Source organism: Notechis scutatus, chromosome 6 (genome assembly GCF_049901735.1).
Source record: "Notechis scutatus isolate UNSWTSFEM ecotype Mainland chromosome 6, rNotScu1.2, whole genome shotgun sequence".
Classification (NCBI taxonomy): domain Eukaryota; kingdom Metazoa; phylum Chordata; class Lepidosauria; order Squamata; family Elapidae; genus Notechis; species Notechis scutatus.
Genome location: NC_142014.1, coordinates 73166420 through 73187251, shown reverse-complemented (window position 1 = coordinate 73187251; position 20832 = coordinate 73166420). Strand labels below are relative to the sequence as shown.

Genomic DNA, 20832 nt, shown 5'->3' with positions numbered 1-20832 from the left:
CCAACAACGCCACGTTGCACCACAGACTGTCCAGGAGTTGGGGGATGCTTTAGTCCAGGTATGGGAGGAGATCCCTCAGGAGACCATCCACCACCTCATCAGGAGCATGCCCAGGCGTTGTAGGGAGGTCATACAGGCATGTGGAGGCCACACACACTACTGAGCCTCATTTTGACTTGTTTTAAGGACATTACATCAAAGTTGGATCAGCCTGTAGCGTTTTTTTCCACTTTAATTTTGAGTGTAACTCTAAATCCAGACCTCCATGGATTGCTAAATTTGATTTCCATTGATAATGTGTGATTTTGTTGTCAGCACATTCCACTATGTAATGAACAAAGTATTTAATGAGAATATTTCATTCATTCAGATCCAGGATGTCTTATTTTTGTGTTCCCTTTATTTTTTTGAGCAGTGTATGTTTATACTTATACCTATTATCTTGTAAGCGATTGACCAATCAAATCAATCAATAAATAAAAATAAAGAAACTGTCCCTGTGTCTAATTGTCTCGGCATGCAGTACCCTGTAGCGCCATTCCAAGGCAAGGAGTTGAAACCATTTGTGTCTAGGCTGTACAGATATCTTCTCAGCCCACCTTCTGACCCTCGCAGTATAGACAGTTTGAACGAGGATGGTCTGTCTCTGATAGTGCATCCTTGCTACCCAGTGCCAGCTCAGGTCCACCACCCCACTTTAGGCACATCACACCTGCTCGAAAACAACTGACTAGACTTACTACAGCCTGTCTTGTAGCTGAAACCAGGTGGCAGGAGGAATCCTTGCTGGGCCGCTGCGGCTAGGGTTCGCTGGTCTGGAGGGAATACGGGGATCATTAGTGGTGGTAGCTGACCTTGGACCTGCTGGACAAGAAGTGGTAAACATCAAACCAAATATTACTGCATAACAGTTAGCCTGAAGATTTAAGACTGCAATTGTCAGGTATCCTTCCAGAGGCTCATGGTTTGACTGCATGAAATTCTGCGTACGCAAAGGAAGAGATTTTTTTTCCCCTTGAGATGTTTCTTTCACGAGGTGAAGTTGTGTTCCTGGGGTAACCAAGGTCCTGAAATGTGGTGGAAAGTCTGTGTAGTACGGGTGACCTGTTCAAATGCTCTTTGATACAGTAGAGATAAGATAGCACAGCAAGACTCGGAAAGCTTTTTTGGGGGTGTGTGGGGCAGCTGTCTTATTCAACAAAAAACTCTAGAGCGTGGCTTAATTGTGAGATCCTTGGTGCTCTCTGAGCTTGGTTGTTCCAACTAGGTAACATCATCAGTGCTAGGTGGGAGTGGAGTTTGCTCCCTTCTGACACTGATGATATTACCTAGTTGGGTCATGAAACGTCTGCAAGAAAACCACCAAGCTCAGAGAGCATCAAGGACCCCACAATCCTCCTACCCTTCTCCTGCACCTCCTCACAAACTTCCTGCTAGCACTGATGATGTTACCTACTTGGGTAATGAAATGTCTGCAATAAAACCACCAAGCTCAGAGAGCATCAAGGACCATACAGTTCAACTCTGAGTTACAAATATCCTCTTCTAATTTGGGGGGGGCTCATCTTAGATTGGATTACAACTATAGTACAAGTAGTTGGAAATTGGAAAAAATATATTACAGTATTTGATTTTGAGCACAATCTGAGTTTGGAAGTATCCCCCATCACTGTGGACCACTGAAAGAGCAATAGCATCACACAGATCTATTTTGAGTCCATTTGGATCTCTAATAAGATTTTTTTCCCCCTTCCTGGTTCCCTCCCTCATTCCATTTTATTTTTAGAATCATATTCCTTTTAAAAATAGGGTTGCAGAATTGTTATTTGAGCAGATCTTTAATAATGACCTGTTATTGTGGTTGTAAGAATTCAATTTCACTTGACCAAAACATTTCAGCACCTGCGGAGCAACGGCTATCATGCTCCCAGCGCTTTGCTCATAGTACACCCCTAACGGATGTCTGTAAAATTAAACAGGATTTACCCAGAGGTAAATGTATATAGAAATTTTTTTTTAATGACCCTGGAATAATCTTGTTACTTCCTTAATTTGCTACCTTCCCCTCCCCCTTTTAAATGACAAAGAAATTTCTTTCTCCTCTGAAAGCGAATTGAATTTTTGCATTGTATTCTTAGGCAAAGAACCAGGGGGAAGGAAGGAAGGAAGGAAGGAAGGAAGGAAGGAAGGAAGGAAGGAAGGAAGGAAGGAAGGAAGGAAGGAAGGAAGGAAGGAAGGAAGGAGAGGAAGGAGAAGGAGAAGGAGAAGGAGAAGGAGAAGGAGAAGGAGAAGGAGAAGGAGAAAGAGAAGTGTTCCATGTATGAAAATGACTTTGCCAAGCAAAGAAGCTTCAAAACAGAACTCAAAACACTAATAGAGAGACAGATGGTTCTACTGAAGTCTTTGCTGCCAAAAAAAAATTATATACAAAAAAATATATGGCTGGAAAGTTCTCTGATGGCTGCAAACACTCTTGTCCCATTTTAAGTGTTAACTCTGCCTCCAGGGCTAATATAAACTAAAGCAACATGGACACACACACACACACACACACACACACACACACACTAGTACTTGCCGACACACAAACATGCACACACTCAAACATAGCCCTACAAGTCTGCACTTGATTACAAGTGACTTCTGGATAAACCAGCCAATGTGTTGTACTAATGCATTCCTGACTGGGAAAGGAGCCATTAGGAAAACATTACAAAAAAAAAAAAAAAGCTATTGTCACATTTTTATACTGTTCTTTACTTTTTGAATAGTTAAATGGAGAACTTAACACAAGAGAGAAGAAGAAAGAAGGAGAAAAGAAAGATGGATGGATGGATGGATGGATGGATGGAAGGCATGAAGACATGAAGGAAGAAAGGAAGGAAGGGGAGAAAGAAGGGAGGAGAGGAGGAGAAAGGAAAGATGGATGGATGGATGGAAGATATGAAGGAGGGGAGGGAGGGAGGGAGGAGAAAGGAAAGAGGAATGGAGGGAAGAAAGAAGGGAGGGAGGGAGAGGAAGAGGGAAAGGAAAAGGGAAGGAAGGAAGGAAAATGGAAGGAAGGAAGGAAGGAAGGAAGGAAGGAAGGAAGGAAGGAAGGAAGGAGAGAGGGGGAGAGGAGAGGAGAGCAAAGAAAAGTGTCAGATGACAAAAGGAAGCTAAATCGTGAAGGTAAATGTAACCGAAAGTTGGTGAATAGTTTTTTACATGGAGACCAAAATATCTCAGACAAAACAATCTAATTTTCTTTACAAGCTAAGTAGAGCAAGGAAAAACTTTAATACCAGTGTTCCATTTCATTTCTAAAGGAGATCAATGCTCAAGTAATGTCACTGTTATGAAAAGGTAGCATAACAATGAACCAGTAATAAAATGCATAAGGTGCCCCCATGCTGTATTTAGTTTTAAGGGTGGAGAGAACTTTGAGCAAGGTTTGTTCGCCTAGACTTGTTGCTAGGCTACGCACAGGAAAACATTTTAAAAACAGATCCTCTTTCTCCACCTTCTTCCAGCTTGGTTTAATATGGTACCCAATGACAGCTTGGATATCAGGCATCCACCAACGAATTCTGTATCTAAATGCCAAAAACGGGCGCAGCCATTCCCACCACATAAGATTTTGATCCTTCCTTGCAGACACTCCCACTTTCCATTCTGCAAGATAGCTTGCCAACTATTTAAATCTGTTTATGTTTTCTTATTATTGGATATCGAGTGTTACAATTCCATTATTACGGTTTTGAAGCGGCAATTTTATTTGATTGCTATTTTGATACCTGTAAGCCATCTAGACACAGTGATCCCCGAGACAAGAGAATCACTGCACAATTAAGCAAACAAACAAACAAAGTGGCGGAGCATAGATTTAGAGATTTGCAGACTACTAAACATTTCTAATCAGGGCAAGTTGCAGAAACAGCCATATGTCTTCTTGTAGCACATCCAACAGTTTTACATGCAGGAATATGAAGAGTCTCCAGAGTTGAGATTTTTTTCTTCTTCTTCTTCTCAACATAAGTTTCTGGAAAGCAGCTTTGTTACATTATATATATGGCAGCCTAAAAGTTTAGATCCCCTTGATTGATGGGCCAGGGGGTTTAAGCTACCCTACCCTAGAAACAACCAGGAGAATTTGTCAAAAGAGTTTGAGCACAGAGCAACTGAACAGAACATAGTTGGAAAAGAAGGAGCCAAGCCATGCTAGATCTCTTTGGGAAGAGATAGAGAGAGAAGGGCTGAAAAATATGGATAGTCCTTGATTTACAACCACAATGGAGCCCAACATTTGTGTCCTTAAGTGAGACAGTTATGAAGCGAGTTTTGTCCCATTTTGCGACCCTTCTTGCCACTGTTGTTAAGTGAATCACTGCAGTTGTTAAGTTAGTAATACGGTTGTCAAGTGAACCTGGATTTCCCATGGACTTTGCTTGTCAGAAGGTTGCAAAAGGACATGGCCAGTGTCATAAAGGTGAATTATCAAGCTTCTGAATGTAGATCAAGTCTGCAATTCCTTTTCCTGCCCTCTCAAGTTAATTGCTGCAGTTTTGGTTTGTGTGGATTTTTATTCACAGTTTATATGTGCTTTGTTTTCGGACTGATATTTCCTTCACCTAAAGGCTGTTCCTGGGAGAGTTTTTTCTCCAGCTGAAGGTAACCTGGACATTGGGGGCAAAGTTGGAGGTATTAAAGGGACACTTCTTGCTTATGTCTCCATCCCTGCACAGGGGGAAAATATAACGCCGAGAGGTTTTTTGCTTAATGCAGCGACTGATAAACTGTGCTCCTTCGCGGAGCAACACAAGGTTAACACACTCAATGAAACCGTTGTTGGTATGCAAGGAAAACAGGTGTGAGGTTATCTGATGATGTGTTGCCTTTGTGCTATGCCCTGGGTCATCACAGAAACATTGGCAGTGGGTCTCTTTTAAAACTGGCCTGGCAGGTGCCTCCCCATTCCAAGAACAGGCTCTGTGTGCACCTTAAAAAAAAAAAAAGACACGCCAAAAAGGATTGAGCTTTTTCATATCAATCAATAAAGGAACGGAAAACAAGCATGCACTGTGAATACAATGAAAGAGCCCTTCTGCTTCACCTTTGGAAGGAGAATGAGACATCTATGATCTTTTGATGAATAACGGATGTTTCCATCCCTGCACAGGTGGAAAATATAATGCCTAGAGGTTTGCTTAATGCAGCGACGGATAAACTGTGCTCCTTCGCGGAGCAACACAAGGTTAACACACTCAATGAAACCGCTGTTGGCGCAAGGAAAACAGGTGTGAGGTTATCTGATGATGGTGCTCCTGTTTTTTTTTTTTTTTTAATGAACACGGCAGGTAATTCCTCTGCCTGGGAAGGCCGTCTAATGGTGCCCTGAGAAACAATTCAGGGGCTAAAGTTGCCAGGAGGAATATTGGTGCAATTGTAATAATAGTAGTAATAAGGAAGTATTCATAGCGGTTGAATATATTCACACCTAATGGCTAAAACGGCAAGACACGTTCGCAGAGGAAAAACAGAAGTGGTTTTATTTATTTTATTTTATTTTTAAAGGCGACATTACTCTGTGGCCTTCCAGGATTAAATGCTGGTTTAATTTCTTTTTGCAGGTATGTATGGTTTCCAATGTGAGTTAATCACATTTGAATGTAATTGCAATGTGCGACGTCTGCCAGGCCTCAATGCTATGGTCAGAATTTGGAAGGCAATGTTGAAATGATCGAAGCACCATCTCTTTGGGCTGAACACGAGGCATAGAAAGAGATTGGGGGATCGATTGCACTTTAGTGATATAGAATAGAATAGAATAGAATAGAATAGAATAGAACAGAACAGAACAGAATAGAATAGAATAGAATAGAATAGAATAACAGAGTTGGAAGGGACCTTGGAGGTCTTCTAGACCAAGCCCCTGCCTAGGCAGGAAACCCTACACCACTTCAGACAAATAGTTATCCAACATCTTTTTAAAAACTTCCAGTGTTGGAGCATTCACAACTTCTGGAGGCAAGTTGTTCCACTGATTAATTGTTCTGTCAGGAAATTTCTTCTTAGTTCTAGGTTGCTTCTCTCCTTGATTGGTTTCCACCCATTGCTTCCTGTCCTACCTTCAGGTGCTTTGGAGAATAGCTTGACTCCCTCTTCTTTGGGGCAGTCCCTGAGATATTGGAACACTGCCATCATGTCTCCGCTAGTCTTCTTTTCATTAGACCAGATATGTTCTTCGTATGTTTCAGCCTTGAGTCCCCTAATCATCTTTCTTGCTCTTCTCTGCACTCTTTCTATGATTTCATCAGTTTGGTCACCACTTCTCTGGTCCCCCACAAACCTTGCTGAGAGCAACCCCCCAAAAGATCAGATTGAAAAGAGAAAGATGGTTTTGATGAGTAGATCAAGAGACACATGGGCAATTTCGTAGATGGATATATAACAGGAAGTCCTTGTTTTACGACTACAATTCAGCCCAACATTCCTGTTGCTTAGCAAGACTGTTGTTAAGAAGCTGTTAAAAAGTCACCCAGAGTTGTTCCGTTACAAGATGGGCAGCAAATGCATTCAATAAATAAATGAATAAGTGAGTTGTGTCCCATTTTACGGCATTTTTGCCATGGTTGCTAAATGAATTACGGACGTTGTTAAGTGAAGCTGGCTTCCCTTATTGACTCTGCTTGCCGGAAGCCGGCTGGGAAGGTTACAAACGAAGATCACATGACCCTGGAGCAATGCAACTGCCATATATACATGCCAGTTGACAAGGGCCCAAATGTTGATCATGTGACCACAAATATACTGCAATGGTCGGAAGTGTGAAAAATGGTCATAAGTCATTTGTTTTCAGAACCATTGTAACTTTGGACTGTCACTAAACAAATTATAAGTTGAGGACTAGCTGTATTGCAGACAGCCAAGAAAACAAACCCACAGGACAGACACAGACTTCAGAGGATAATTAAGACTGCAGAAAAAACAATTACTACCAACCTGCCTTCTATCGAGGACCTGTATACTGCACGAGTCAAAAAGAGGGCTGTGAAAATATTTACAGACCCCTCACATCCTGGACATGAACTGTTTCAACACCTTCCCTCAAAACGACACTATAGAGCACTGCACATCAGAACAACTGGGCACAGTTTTTCCCCCGAACGCCATCACTCTGCTAAACAAATAATTTCCTCAACACTGTCCAACTATTTACAAAGTCTGCACTACTATTATTATTAATCTTCTCATCATTCCTTATCACCCCTCTCCTCCCACTTGTGACTGTATGACTGTAACTTTGTCACTTGTATCCTTACGATCTACAGTATATTGACTGTTTCCTCGTATGATTTGATTGCTTATTGTACCCTATGACTATTATTAAGTGTTGGACCTTATGATTCTTGACTCTTGATGAATGTATCTTTTCTTTTATGTACACTGAGAGCATTTGCACCAAGACAAATTCCTTGTGTGTCCCATCACACTTGGCTGATAAAAGAATTCTATTCTATTCTATCAAACAAATCAACCCAGAGTTCTTACTAAAGGCTCAAATTGACTCAGTTCAAATAGAATAGAATAGAATAGAATAGAATAGAATAGAATAGAATAGAATAGAATAGAATAGAATAGAATGGAATGGAATGGAATGGATTGGAATGGAACGGAATAGAATGGAGTTGAATAGAATAGAATAGAATCAGAAATGAATAGAATAGAATAGAAAATAGAATAGAATAGAATGAAATGGAAAAGAATAGAATAGAATAGAATAAAATAGAATAGAATAGAATAGAATAGAATAGAGAATGGAATGGAATGGAATGGAATAGAATAGAATAGAATAGAATAGAATAGAATAGAATAGAATGGAATGGAATGGAATGGAATGGAATAGAATGGAATGGAATAGAATGGAATGGAATAGAATAGAATAGAATAGAATAGAATAGAATGGAATAGAATAGAATAGAGAATGGAATAGAATAGAATAGAATAGAATAGAATGGAATGGAATAGAATAGAATAGAATAGAATAGAATAGAATAGAATAGAATAGAATAGAATAGAGAATGGAATGGAATGGAATAGAATAGAATAGAATAGAATAGAATGGAATGGAATGGAATAGAATAGAATAGGATAGAATAGAATGGAATGGAATGGAATGGAATGGAATGGAATGGAATAGAATAGAATAGAATAGAATAGAATAGAATAGAATAGAATAGAATAGAATAGAATAGAATGGAATAGAATAGAATAGAGAATGGAATGGAATGGAATGGAATGGAATGGAATAGAATAGAATAGAATAGAATAGAATAGAATAGAATAGAATAGAATAGAGAATGGAATGGAATGGAATAGAATAGAATAGAATAGAATAGAATAGAATAGAATAGAATAGAATAGAATAGAATAGAGGTGGAAGGGACCTTGGAGGTCTTCTAGTCCAACCCCCTGCTCATGCAGGAGACCCTCTACTGTCCAGTCTCTTCTTAAAACCCTCCAGTAATGAAGCACCCACAATGTCTGAAGGGAAGCCATTCTATTGGTTAATTGTTCTCACTGTTAGGAAGTTTCTCCTAAATTCCAGGTTGGTTCTCTCCTCGTTGTTTCTTGTCTTGCCTCCTGGTGCTTTAGAAAATAAGTTGACCCCTTCCTCTTTGTGGCAGACCCTCAAATATTGGAATATTGCTATCATGTCCCACCCCCCAGTCCTTCTTTTCTCTAGACTGATGGCCGTACCCAATTCCTGCATCCGTTCTTCATATGTTTTTGTTTCCAGGTTTTTAACCATCTTAGTTGCTCTTCTTTGCACTTTTTTTCCCAAAGTCTCAATATATATATTTTTTTTTGTATGATCATTTGTATGATGATATCAAAGAATCATCCTTTGGGCATCTTATGCAAACACCTTACTCTCTGGAGACATCTATAGTGCTGGGAAAAGGGCGAGGGGATCTACGAAGCTTCTATATTTTAAACTGCCCAGAGAAGGCTGTAAAATGTTATGGGGCAGTATGTAAACCTAAATGCTACTGTTATTGCTAACTAATGGGAAGTGCCATGAAAATCTGGCCAGTTGGTGTGAAAATCTGTTGCACTGAGAGTCAGTAAACCCAGGCCCTACTGTGATAGTAGTAAATATTTGAAAGGAATTCAAAATCAGCATAGCGTTGATTCTCCATCCACTTTCTAGAAGTCATTCCCATTTTACTGATGCCACAGAGACTGCCAGCACAATTCAAACTTTTCCCTTAAAATTGTCCATTTGGGGTTAAAGGATTGGCACCTTTCATGTTGCCTTTAGATGATTTCTCTGTCTTCATTTATTTCCTTATTTCTACCCAGTAACAAGATTTGTAAAATATCTTAATGCTGTCCCAATGTTATAAGATCTTTCTTTCTTTCTTTCTTTCTTTCTTTCTTTCTTTCTTTCTTTCTTTCTTTCTTTCTTTCTTTCTTTCTTTCTTTCTTTCTTTCTTTCTTTCTTTCTTTCTTTTTTCTTTCTTTCTTTCTTTCTTTCTTTCTTTCTTTCTTTCTTTCTTTCTTTCTTTCTTTCTTTCTTTCTTTCTTTCTTTCTTTCTTTCCTTCCTTCCTTCCTTCCTTCCTTCCTTCCTTCTTTCTTTCTTTCTTTCTTTCTTTCTTTCTTTCTTTCTTTCTTTCTTTCTTTCTTTCTTTCTTCGTTTTCTTTCTTTCCTTTCTTTTCTTTCTCTCTCTCTCTCTCTCTCTCTCTTTCTTCCTTCTTCCTCCCTCCCTCCTTCCCTTCTCCCCCCCTCTCTCCCTCTCTCCCCCCTCCCTTTCTTACAAGAAGTTATCTTGTAAAGATAGCAATGTTTGCTTTAATTAATGTGTAGGCGGGTAGAGAGAAAACGGGAGGTTATCTAATATGATGCAGTGGGCAGCAATTCAAAATTAGCACCGTTTCAGCATGATATATTGGCACAAGTACACGAAAAGCCTAAGGCTAGTCATTCACTTTAAGTGATATCCATCCTTCTATCAAAAGAAATGGAGGGGGGGTGGCTTTATTAGGGGGTAACATTTAATCTGTTTGGAGATGTTCAGATATAGATTTTTCTAATTGGTTAAGTAATCAGAGAACAGCATAACTGGTTTCAAGTCAGATTTGAAGTTTGTGCTTCTTGAAAACCAGGTCCCAGGTTCAATAGTGGCCTGTCATTTAAATGCTTTTTCAAAAAAAAAAAAAAAACTGGAGAGAAGATTTTTTTTTAAAGTAGGTTGTGATCTGGCGGGAGAATCAAGCAGGATCTATAAAAAAAACACATGGCAAAGAGAAGCCTGTATCAAAGAGGTGGGCAATTTTCACAGGAAAACACCATGTTTGTTCTCTGCTCTTAGATGGAGAGACGTAGGACTTACATAGCGATATAAAATGAATAAGGACATAGCGAAAAAAGGGTCTGTATGCAGGGGAGAAAAATCAATTTCACACAACTCTGCAGAGCTATTGTAATTCTGAAAGAATAATTTGTTCTAATTATTAAATTTGCCATCAGCTTTTGCAATAATTTTTGGCAGCAGATAGAGGAGGGACCATGCATATCGGCATCTATGTTGCGGTATTTAGCCCACCAGCCCTGCATCATTTTCTGAACATGGAACCTACATGTCTCCCTACATCTACTCAACATGTTAAACTCAGTGATTCTCAATGTTGGCAGTTTTAAGAGGTGTGGATTTCAACTCCCAGAATTCCCCAGCCAGCGCATGCTGACTTATTAACTAACTAACCGTAAAACCATGGATTAACCACAGCAGTTGAAATCATGTCACACGGCCACCTCAGAGCCATGGGTACCTAGGACCCAACGTGAAGGCAAGTGACATCTTAGGATTGATGAAGATGTCACAAATTACCGCAAATCATTGACATGATATAAATAGCGTGAATTACCAATCTGGGTAATTTGTGCAATGGAATCATGATGGATGTGAAATCACAGCAGGCTGTGATGATTGCTGGACTAACCAGATTGTTGTTGTTGCTGCTGCTTTTGTGATCAGCCATCCTGACTGACAATTTCCCTACTAATACTGTACTTCCTGATTATAATATGAAAAGCTACCTTTGAATTTTTGGAGCGTTTTGCATAGACGCAGCTTCTTAATCTTTTTGTGTCTGATGAAACCTACAGACTACTCAGAAACCTGCAACTTCAGTAAGTTAATTTTCTTCAATAAACTTAAAAATTGAAAATTTAAATATATGAAGCAAAACACATACAAATTTATCATAAATGTAATTAGCTATACCTCAATACAGTTATCAAATTAGTAAAAATAATAATAATAAACACATAGTACTATACGTGCTCCTTTATTTTTAGGATATAATAATTTTGGACCATTTAGACATTTTGGAAACTAGAGACCATGAATTACTCTATTTTGCCTCCATACATTATTGATAAAAACCTGAATTTCAGTTAAGGTTTTGTGAAAATAAAGTGCTACTTCCCTCTCCCACTTCCAAATTCATGGACTCTACCCACAAGGGATCTATGGATCCCCAGTTAAAAATCCCTGGCACAGATGTTGTTTTTTTTGCTCAGGGCAAGAAATCAATTAAAATCTAGCTGGAATTGCCTGAAAAAAGGTTTTCTGGATTGTGGCAAACATTTTAAATCTAGCAACAAGACTAGCTTATCAAATCAAGCATAACAGAATTCTTGGTTGGCATGTTCTAATGCCAGCTTTTGCAGTTTTTAGTTGCTACAACAGTTTAATGTCATCCTTTCTTCAAGATGACACATTTTGTAATTATTTGACATTGAATATCATTGCTTAATAGGATGTTTTTAAAAGTCCACGGCTCACGATCATGGAGTGGTAGCAGAAGAAAGCAAAACCCAATGAGGATGTCATTTCAGGTAAATATCTGTGGAGATGCTCAGTCATCCAGGTCATAATTGTCTCAAGGGTGTTTTCTACCCCCCCCCCTTCAAAAAACAACAGGACTGTTTTTTCCTTGAGGAGAAGAAGGAAGAAAGAGGGCAAAAGTTCATTCTCCGAGCTTGTGGGTTGGTTTCTGAATGTTTCGTTATCAGGCTAGGTAACATTTCTGGTGGAGTTCAGGGGATGTCACTGTCAGTGTTCTTCTGTTTATAAGGGCTTCAGGTGTTGTGTGTCAAGTGATGGTCTAGTGATGGGTCAGCAGTGAGTCTTGTGATGGGTCTTGTGATAAGGAGATTACATCAGGATCATTGGGAGTTGAACTAATGATGGTGGTGGGTTGTGTGGGTTGTGTGATGACCCCGGAGTGTAATACAAACGTAACAAAATCCAAAAAGTAAATAAATGTTCTTTAATGCCTCCAAGTTGGCCCCGCTGTTCAATAATTCTCAGTTGGAGATAAAACTTATTCAAAAATAGTCTTCAAAAGAAAGCAATATAGTCCAAACTTAATGAGCAGATAAAGGTGAAATAAAAAACTAAAACAAACTACAATGAAGGAATTTCCACAACGGACCAGGTTAAGTAATTACCAACTTCAAGGAGATAACAAGGCACAGTCTGTTGGAAGGACGCCAATCAAGATAACTGTGTTTTAACCGTCTCTCTTATATACAGACCAAAGTGCAAATATTGAGTTAAAACATCTTTTTTTAACCACCTAATATTTTTTTTTGCCTATGAATCGGTTTTAACATAGTTGAAAAACAAAACAAAACAGGGACTGTCTTAAACACTTTTGATCTTATTCTTGATTCCTTTTCCTTTGGTTATCTTGTTGGGGATGTCAGAACAAACGCACAAAGAAAACATTAAAGAGAGAGAGAGAGAGTTTGTTTTGTAGAGGCTGGGAAAGAAATTGTCTTTCTAGCTAGTGATACCCCGAATCTCCTTTTAATTTTATCCTGAGATTTGGAACATCTTCTCCAACATCAGCAGCCTGTAACTTCCTTCCATCTCTGAATTTGGCTCAGCCTGGTGTTTAGTTTGTGCGTGGAAGTGAATTCTACTTTTTCAAGTCTCGGACGAGGTCTGATTGGTATGCAGTAAAACAAAGACAGGGTGGGGGATGGAACACGGCAGAATTGCAATCCAATTCTTTTCTCCGTCACTCTCTCCTGCTAATCATACAGGCAAATTTGGAAAAAAGGAAAATGCAACTTTAAGTGAAGTCTCTCTCGTGGTTGGCAATTTCTTCTGAAAAGTGAAATAGCCCTTAGAATATACATCGCCCAAAGACGGATATATCAACAAGCTAATCTTTCTGGCAGATTGTTGGTCTTTCAATGCACCGAAATACCACTTCATAGCTCCATTTCAAAGCCTCTCTAAGGTATTAAGAGATAATTTGCATATCGTTTGTTTGCCTTCCTTTCTTTTCTCTCATTCTTTCTTTTCTCTCTCTGTTTCTTTCATATTTTTTTTTACTTTTTTGTGTGTGCCTGTGGTTTTGGTAAGGCTTCCAATCCTAATGACTGTTCCTTTTGGCCAGCAACATAAATGCTATAATCACGCAATTATTGTGCTGGGAACAGTTTAATTCAGCATTTTGTTCTCAACCACAGAACAATTACTCAACAATTTTGGTTAACCATATGAGCTTGCAGCCTAGAGAGGAAGCCTCTTATTCACAAAGCCTATTGTCCTACACAAAGGTGCAGTTACCCTTGTTGTTCATCAGCTTCAACTTCCAGCTTCACTCAGCTCCTTACAAGGACTTCCGTGGCCTCACGTAAATGAACCAGGGCAAATCTGCCTCTCTTCGCTTATTCAACTCCATCCACCGAACACATTTAATTACTCATTTACTTATCAAGAGGAAGGTTTTCTGCGCACACATCTCAGGCGCGGCTTTAAAATATCCAAAATGATATTAACCCTTTGAGGCTCAGCCTGCATCAAGGAAATATGCAGGTACTCCTTGACTTACGACCCCAATGGAGCCCCAAATTCATGTTGCTAAGCGAGACAGTTAAGTGAGCTTTGCCTCGTTTTTACAAACTTTCTTGACACACTGAATCACTGCAGTTGTTAAGTTAGTAACACGGCTGTTGGTCTCATTCGAAACAACAATGAATCCACATACAGACAGGAGGTTGTTCAACCGGAACAATCTGGAACTGAACACACTCAAAGCCGTAGAAATGGTGGTAGACTTTAGAAGAAACCCTCCCATACTACCACCTCTTGCGATACTAGACAACAGAGACCTTCACATTTCTAAGTTCTATCATATCACAAGACCTAAAATGGACACCTAACATCAAAAACGTCATCAAAAAAGCACAACAAAGAATGTTCTTTCTGCGCCAACTCAGAAAGCTCAAACTGCCCAAGGAGCTGCTGATCCAGTTCTACAGAGGAACTATTGAGTCTGTCATCTGCACCTCTATAACTGTCTGGCTTGGCTCTGCAATCCAACAGGACAGATACAGACTTCAGAGAGTAATTAGGACTGCAGAAAAAACAATTACTATCAACCTGCCTTCCATCAAAGACCTGTATTCTGCACGAGTCAAAAAGAGGGCTGTGAAAATATTTACAGACCTCTCACATCCCGGACATAAACTGTTTCAACTCCTTCCCTGAAAATGACGCTATAGAGCACTGCACATCAGAACAACTAGACACAAGGACAGTTTTTCCCCGAATGCCATCACTCTGCTAAACAAATAATTCCCTCAACGCTGTCCAACTATTTACAAAGTCTGCACTACTATTACTGTTAATTTTCTCATTATTCCTTATCACCCATCCCCTCCCACTTGTGACTGTATGACTGTAACTGTGTTGATTGTATCCTTACATTTTATATTGACTGTTTCCTAGTATAATTTGATTGCTTATTGTATCCTATGACTATTATTAAGTGTTGTACCTTATGATTCTTGACATTTGATGAATGTATCTTTTCTTTTATGTATACAGAGAGCATTTGCACCAAGACAAATTCCTTGTGTGCCCAATCACACTTGGCCAATAAAGAATTCTATCTATCCATCTAAGTGAATTTGGCTTCCCCCTTGACTTTACCTGTCAGAAGGTCACAAAATGCAATCGTCATAAATACGAGCCAGGTGACCATGAGGATGTAGCAATGGTCATAAGTGTGAAAAATTGCCATAAAGCCACTTTTTTTTCAGTGCCGCTGTAACTTTGAATGGTCAGTAAAGGAAAGGTTGAAGTTGTGGGCTACCTGTAACCCTGAACACACCTGAACTTCTCTCAAAGTGACGGAAGAAGAAAGGGAAGTGTTTTCTCATTCATGAAAACACAACATGTGCTAGATTCTCAACACAGTTAAAGGCCTGCATACGTTTGCAACCTTTGCATTTATCTCACTTCCATACACCTTAGTAAGTACACTTAAAATCACATTATTTATTAAAAAAGGCTTTTATGCCACTCTTCCCCTCCCCAAAAACTATTAAAAATGACATTTGGGGGGAAATTATTAATTTACACTAAGAGCACTCTTCTTCCCAAAGGCTTGTGAGGGAATAAATAAATTATCAATAAAATATATAAAGGTATTATATCAGCCTGCTCTGAACTAGGGGTGTCCCCTCTCCCCCATGAGTGTGAACTCAGCAAGCCTAGATCAAGGAAACACAGAGTCATAGAATGTAGGGGGTCACTTGATTTAAAAAAAAAAAAAAAAGATTTGGCACAATTTGTTCTTGATAAACCCATGCTGGCCCCCTTAGCAGGCAACTTTAGAAAAGAATAGAAACTGAAAAGAATAGAGTAGAACAGAACAGAAACAGAAGAGAAGAGAAACAGAAACAGAAAAAAAGAAAAAGAAAGAAAGAAAAAGAAAGAAAGAAAAAGAGGGTGTTGTTATAAAAAAAAGTTTTTAGACTTTGCAGAGTTGAGACAGACTAACAATGAAATTAAGAGACAAAGAAAAGTTGATATAATGTCTGGGATACCTGGTATGAATGGTTTAAGAATAAAAAGAAATCAAAATGGCAATTAGGTATAGAATAAGAAACTATGTAAATACTTATATCTGCATTCATATTTATATTTATATGTTGTTGAAACTGTATAATGAAAGAAATGTGTATTTAGAAAGATGATCAGGAATTGTAAAAGGTATCTTGACATTGATATAATGATATATAGTTTTATTTATGTTTTTAAATTTTGAAAACTAAATAAAATTTACTACATTTTTTAAAAAAGAAGAGAAACAGAAACAGAAACAGAAACAGAAACAGGAATAGAAATAGAAATAGAATAGAATAGAATAGAATAGAATAGAATAGAATAGAATAGAATAGAATAGAGTAGAGTAGAGTAGAATAGAATAGAATAGAATAGAATAGAATAGGGAATGGAATGGAATGGAATGGAATGGAATGGAATGGAATGGAATAGAATAGAATAGAATAGAATAGGATAGGATAGGATAGGATAGGATAGGATAGGATAGGATAGGATAGGATAGAATAGAATAGAATAGAATAGTTTTTTTGGCCGACAAGAATAGCAAGAATGTTCAAGAATAAATACGAAAAATGTTGGAAATGTCATCAGATACCTGGCTCATATTACCATATGTGGTGGACTTGTGCAGATGCTAGAAAATACTGGACTAGAATCCACATGTGGTTGGAAAAAATGACAAAAAAACATATGAAACCAGACATATTTTTATTGGGAATTTTACCTGATACATATAGCAAAGATTTGAAATACCTGATTGTAAATGTACTAACTGCGGCTAGGATTGTATTTGCTAAAAACTGGAAAAATGAGAAAATACCATCGCAGGAGGAAATCATTAAGAAAATATTGGAATGTGCTGAAATGAGTAGATTGACATTTGAAATTAGAGAGCAAGAAGATAAACAATTCTATAAAATTTGGGACCTTTTTTTAAATCAATGTTTAGATAATAAAATACAATAATGAAATATGTAGAATCTTAGAAAATAATAAATATATAAAGATGTATTCTTTTTTTTTTCTTTTTTACTATATCTATAAAAAAAAATTAGGATAGATTTGGGAAGATTATATGAATTGTTATAAAATGATACTAAGTAAATTATAGTTATCTCGCAAAATATGAATGAACAAAATTATTGTCAAATGATTGAATAATAATGATACTAGGGTAGTTAATCTCTGATTGAGAATATGAGTTATTATACAATGTAACTGTAATTGATGACTATGAAATGGATGCACAAAAAAATTGTAAACCAACCGACAGACTGCTTGTATATTCATGGAAGAAAGGTTGATGTTTTTATGTTTTGTCTGTTTATGTTTGTTTTTAAAAATCAATAAAAATTTATTTAAAAAAAAGAATAGTTTTATTGGCTAAGTGTGATTGGATATACAAGGAATTATACTGAGACAAAATTTCCAACTGTAAGGCTGTTAAGCAATGGAACAATCTATGCAGGTAAACTCTTCCTCATTAGAGCTTTTCAAACAGAACGGTTAAATGTCTGGTTTTTTTTAATGAATATCTGCAACTGAACTGGTGGCTAAATTTGACAGTCTCTATAAGGTCACTTCAGTGCACAGAAACATAAAAAATTGATGGCAAGAAAAAGACCTAATGGTACATAAGGCCTGCTCTTTGAGGTTAATTGTTTGTTTCTTGATTTCTTTCGTATGTATGTATGTATGTATGTATGTATGTATGTATGTATGCATGTATTTTTATTCTTTTACATTTTTGTTGGTTGATGGACATGTGTTTATACTAAGCGTTTTTAAATCCAGCTACTGATGACTGAACCACTACTACCTCCGCTGGAAGTCGGTCCCCAGCTTTCACCAGTCTTTACTTTCTAACATTTATTTTGAACTTCCCTCCTGTCAGTTTGAAGTTATGCCATTGTGTTCTTGATTTTTTGCTTAATAATGAAAAGTTTGCTTTTTCTAGAGCCTTATTCACACACCCTTCATATATTTAAAGTTTTCAATCACCCCTTTCCCTTCTGATCTCTCTCTCTCTCTCTCTCTCTCTCTCTCTCTCTCTCTCTCCCTCCCTCCCTCCCTCTCTCCCCCTCTCTCTCTCTCTGTGTATTCTTATATATTCTATGTCCTATTAAGAGATCATTAAGTTAAAATCTATGTTTTTTAAATTAGAGCTGAGATTTAGCCTGGAATATCTACGCAACCTTCAGCTCAGTGGTGGGATTCAGCCAATTCGCACCAGTTCAGGAGAACTGGTTGTTAACTTTCTGAGCAGTTTGGTGAACTGGTTGTTGGAAGAAACCATTAGGGCAGAGAACCAGTTGTTAAATCATTTGAATCCCACCACTGCTTCAGCTCAATTATTTCCTAGGGTTAAATAATTAGCAATGAGATCTTAGGAGTTCCAATATATGCTTATTTGTTTCCCAGGTACTGGAATGGGCGAAATTCTCGATTTCAAAAACAGGAGAATACATATTTCATCCTTGATTTAAATTCTTTATTTCTAGCATTGTACCAGGCAGGAAACCTTCCTAACCCGATATCCTCTATTCAGTTCCTATATGTTGTGTTTTGGGATTGCCCAAGCAGAAAGTTGGGAAACAACTTAAAACTTTGAAGCCCTACTTGACCTTGAATGGTGACAACCAGTCAAAGTAAGCATTAGACGGACCAACAGACTGACTGAACGGAAGACAAGGCTATATGTTGGGTAGAACTGTTTCCTATTTGCAGACATGTCCTGCGTCTTCAAAACCATATATTTAAAAAGAGCAAGCTATTTGGAACGGGGATTTATGGTGGACCACACCAGAAGACACAACAGACCAATAATGACCCCTGTCACCTTGTCCCACCTCTATTCCAACCCACAAAAAAAAAGATAAATGGGGAAAGAAAGAAAAAACCACAGGTAGCCTGCAGCTATAAGCAGTCCGCCTCCACTTTATTCCAGAAGTTGAATTGCTAAATTTTTTGTCGTTCAGCTGCTTTAGAGACATGAATATGTTCCTGATTCCTCTCTCTCCTCCCCATCACTCCAGGAAATCAATGTTTGCAGCAACCATACCTAGCCACAAGTTGTGCCTGTGTGTGGCCAGAGTTAATGAAAAACAGCTGTGCTGCAGGCACACAAATTTGACTATAACAATTAAAGGGGTCTTTGGCTGCAAGGCCTGGGGGTTAGAGTGGAAAGGAAGCTATATTTACCTAATTGACTTACTTCCTCAGCAGCAGATATACATATTATGTGTGCAGGAATTTGGCCATTGATCTCCAAATGTTCTACGGAGACGTTCACAGGGCGAGGGATTCAAAGGAAGAGCCTCGCCAAATGTTTGCTCTTCCCTCTGACAGTCTGTCCTCAGAGAACTGGTTATTAAATGTTTATTTCAAAAAGTCCACCAAGTTTTCCCGAAGGAAGGTATAGCCACACGAGCTGCGTCTCTTCTTAAAACAAAGGTTTTCTTGTGCGAGTGGGATGTCTCCTCCTGCATTGTTTCAAGCATCCTGTTTCTATAAGTAATAAAGGGGTCCTGGGGTCAGTCTACTTAAGGGGAGACAAAATGCCCTTTCTTTAACTCACATCTTGGTTATTTATGTGTGTTGATTGCGTTCCGTATCCCTGCTGCTTGCCCTCTACGCTGTTCAAACTCAACGTTGTTGTTTTTTTTCCCCTTCGGCAATTGTCAAAAATCAGTGGCAGGAGTTCTTTTGCCAATTGGAGGCAGGGAACACACCAAAAATTAGAAAGATTGACAATAGGCTTAACTTTTTTTAAAAAAAAAGTGAAAATAAAAAGGGGGACACTAATTTCCCCTTTTAGGGGAAAAAAAAGAGGGAGAGAGAAAATCTTGGAAAGAGGGCATGTGACCCAGCTCTATCCTCAGATAACAGATAACAGATAATCAGAGTTGGAAGGGACCTTGTAGGTCATCTAGTCCAACCCCCCGCCCAAGCGGGAGACCCTACACCATTTCTGACAAATGGCAGTCCAATCTCTTCTTTTTTTTATAATAAACTTTATTAATTTTACAATTAAAACACAAACAACCCATACATAAATGTGAAAGAGAAAAAAGAAACAAAGAAAGAAAAGTGGAAAGAAAGTTCAGAAAACAATTAAAAACAGTTTCGTCTTCAACAGTTTGTGGGACCTTATTTTCAACCTTATTTTATACCCTCTATACAATTAATCCTTGTGTGAATATATATATATATATATATATATATATATATATATATATATATATATATATATATATATATATATATATATATGTGTGTGAAGCCTGATGATGGCAGATGAGATTCTGCCAAACGTTGCTACAACTTTAAAAGCACAACTACAATGACGTGGGAAAATACCCGAACAAAGCCGAATGCCATACATGTAAGTACCGAAAACTTAAGAATATATATATATATATATATATATATATATATATATATATATATATATATATATATATATATATATAATATATATATATATAATATATATATATATATAATATATATATATACACACATATATATATAACACATATATATATACATACATACACACATATATATATACACACATATATATATACATACATACACATACACACACATCTATACATATACATTTATACATATATATACACACTACTACAATTATAACATATCTTCTTTTTGCCCTTTATTGTTTAATCGATCTTTGTTCTATCCATTCGTACCAGCAGTCCCAGCTGTTGTAATACATTGGGGTATCTTTTCCTTTTAATGCCAAAGTTAATCTGTCCATCTCTGCACAATTTGCTATTTTTTGAATAATCATTTCCTCTGATGGAATATGAGGTTGCTTCCAACATTGTGCAAAGGCTAGTCTGGCCGCTGTCAAAATATGTACTGTTGTGTACTTCACTTTTTTTG

General features: G+C 37.8%; 1 protein-coding gene across 8 annotated transcripts in view; it reads right to left on the bottom strand.

The window, feature by feature from the left end:
• SOX5 (SRY-box transcription factor 5) overlaps positions 1-20832 on the bottom strand; it is a 1042959-nt gene that overhangs the window by 186248 nt on the left and 835879 nt on the right. For 5 of the 8 annotated variants that reach the window (XM_087968773.1, XM_087968767.1, XM_087968769.1 and 2 more), the window contains one exon: positions 741-864. In XM_087968773.1, the coding sequence (XP_087824899.1) occupies positions 741-864 (124 nt within the window). The remainder of the gene's footprint in view (positions 1-740; positions 865-20832) is intronic. The other 3 variants (XM_087968772.1, XM_087968768.1, XM_087968771.1) reach the window with 1 other exon arrangement.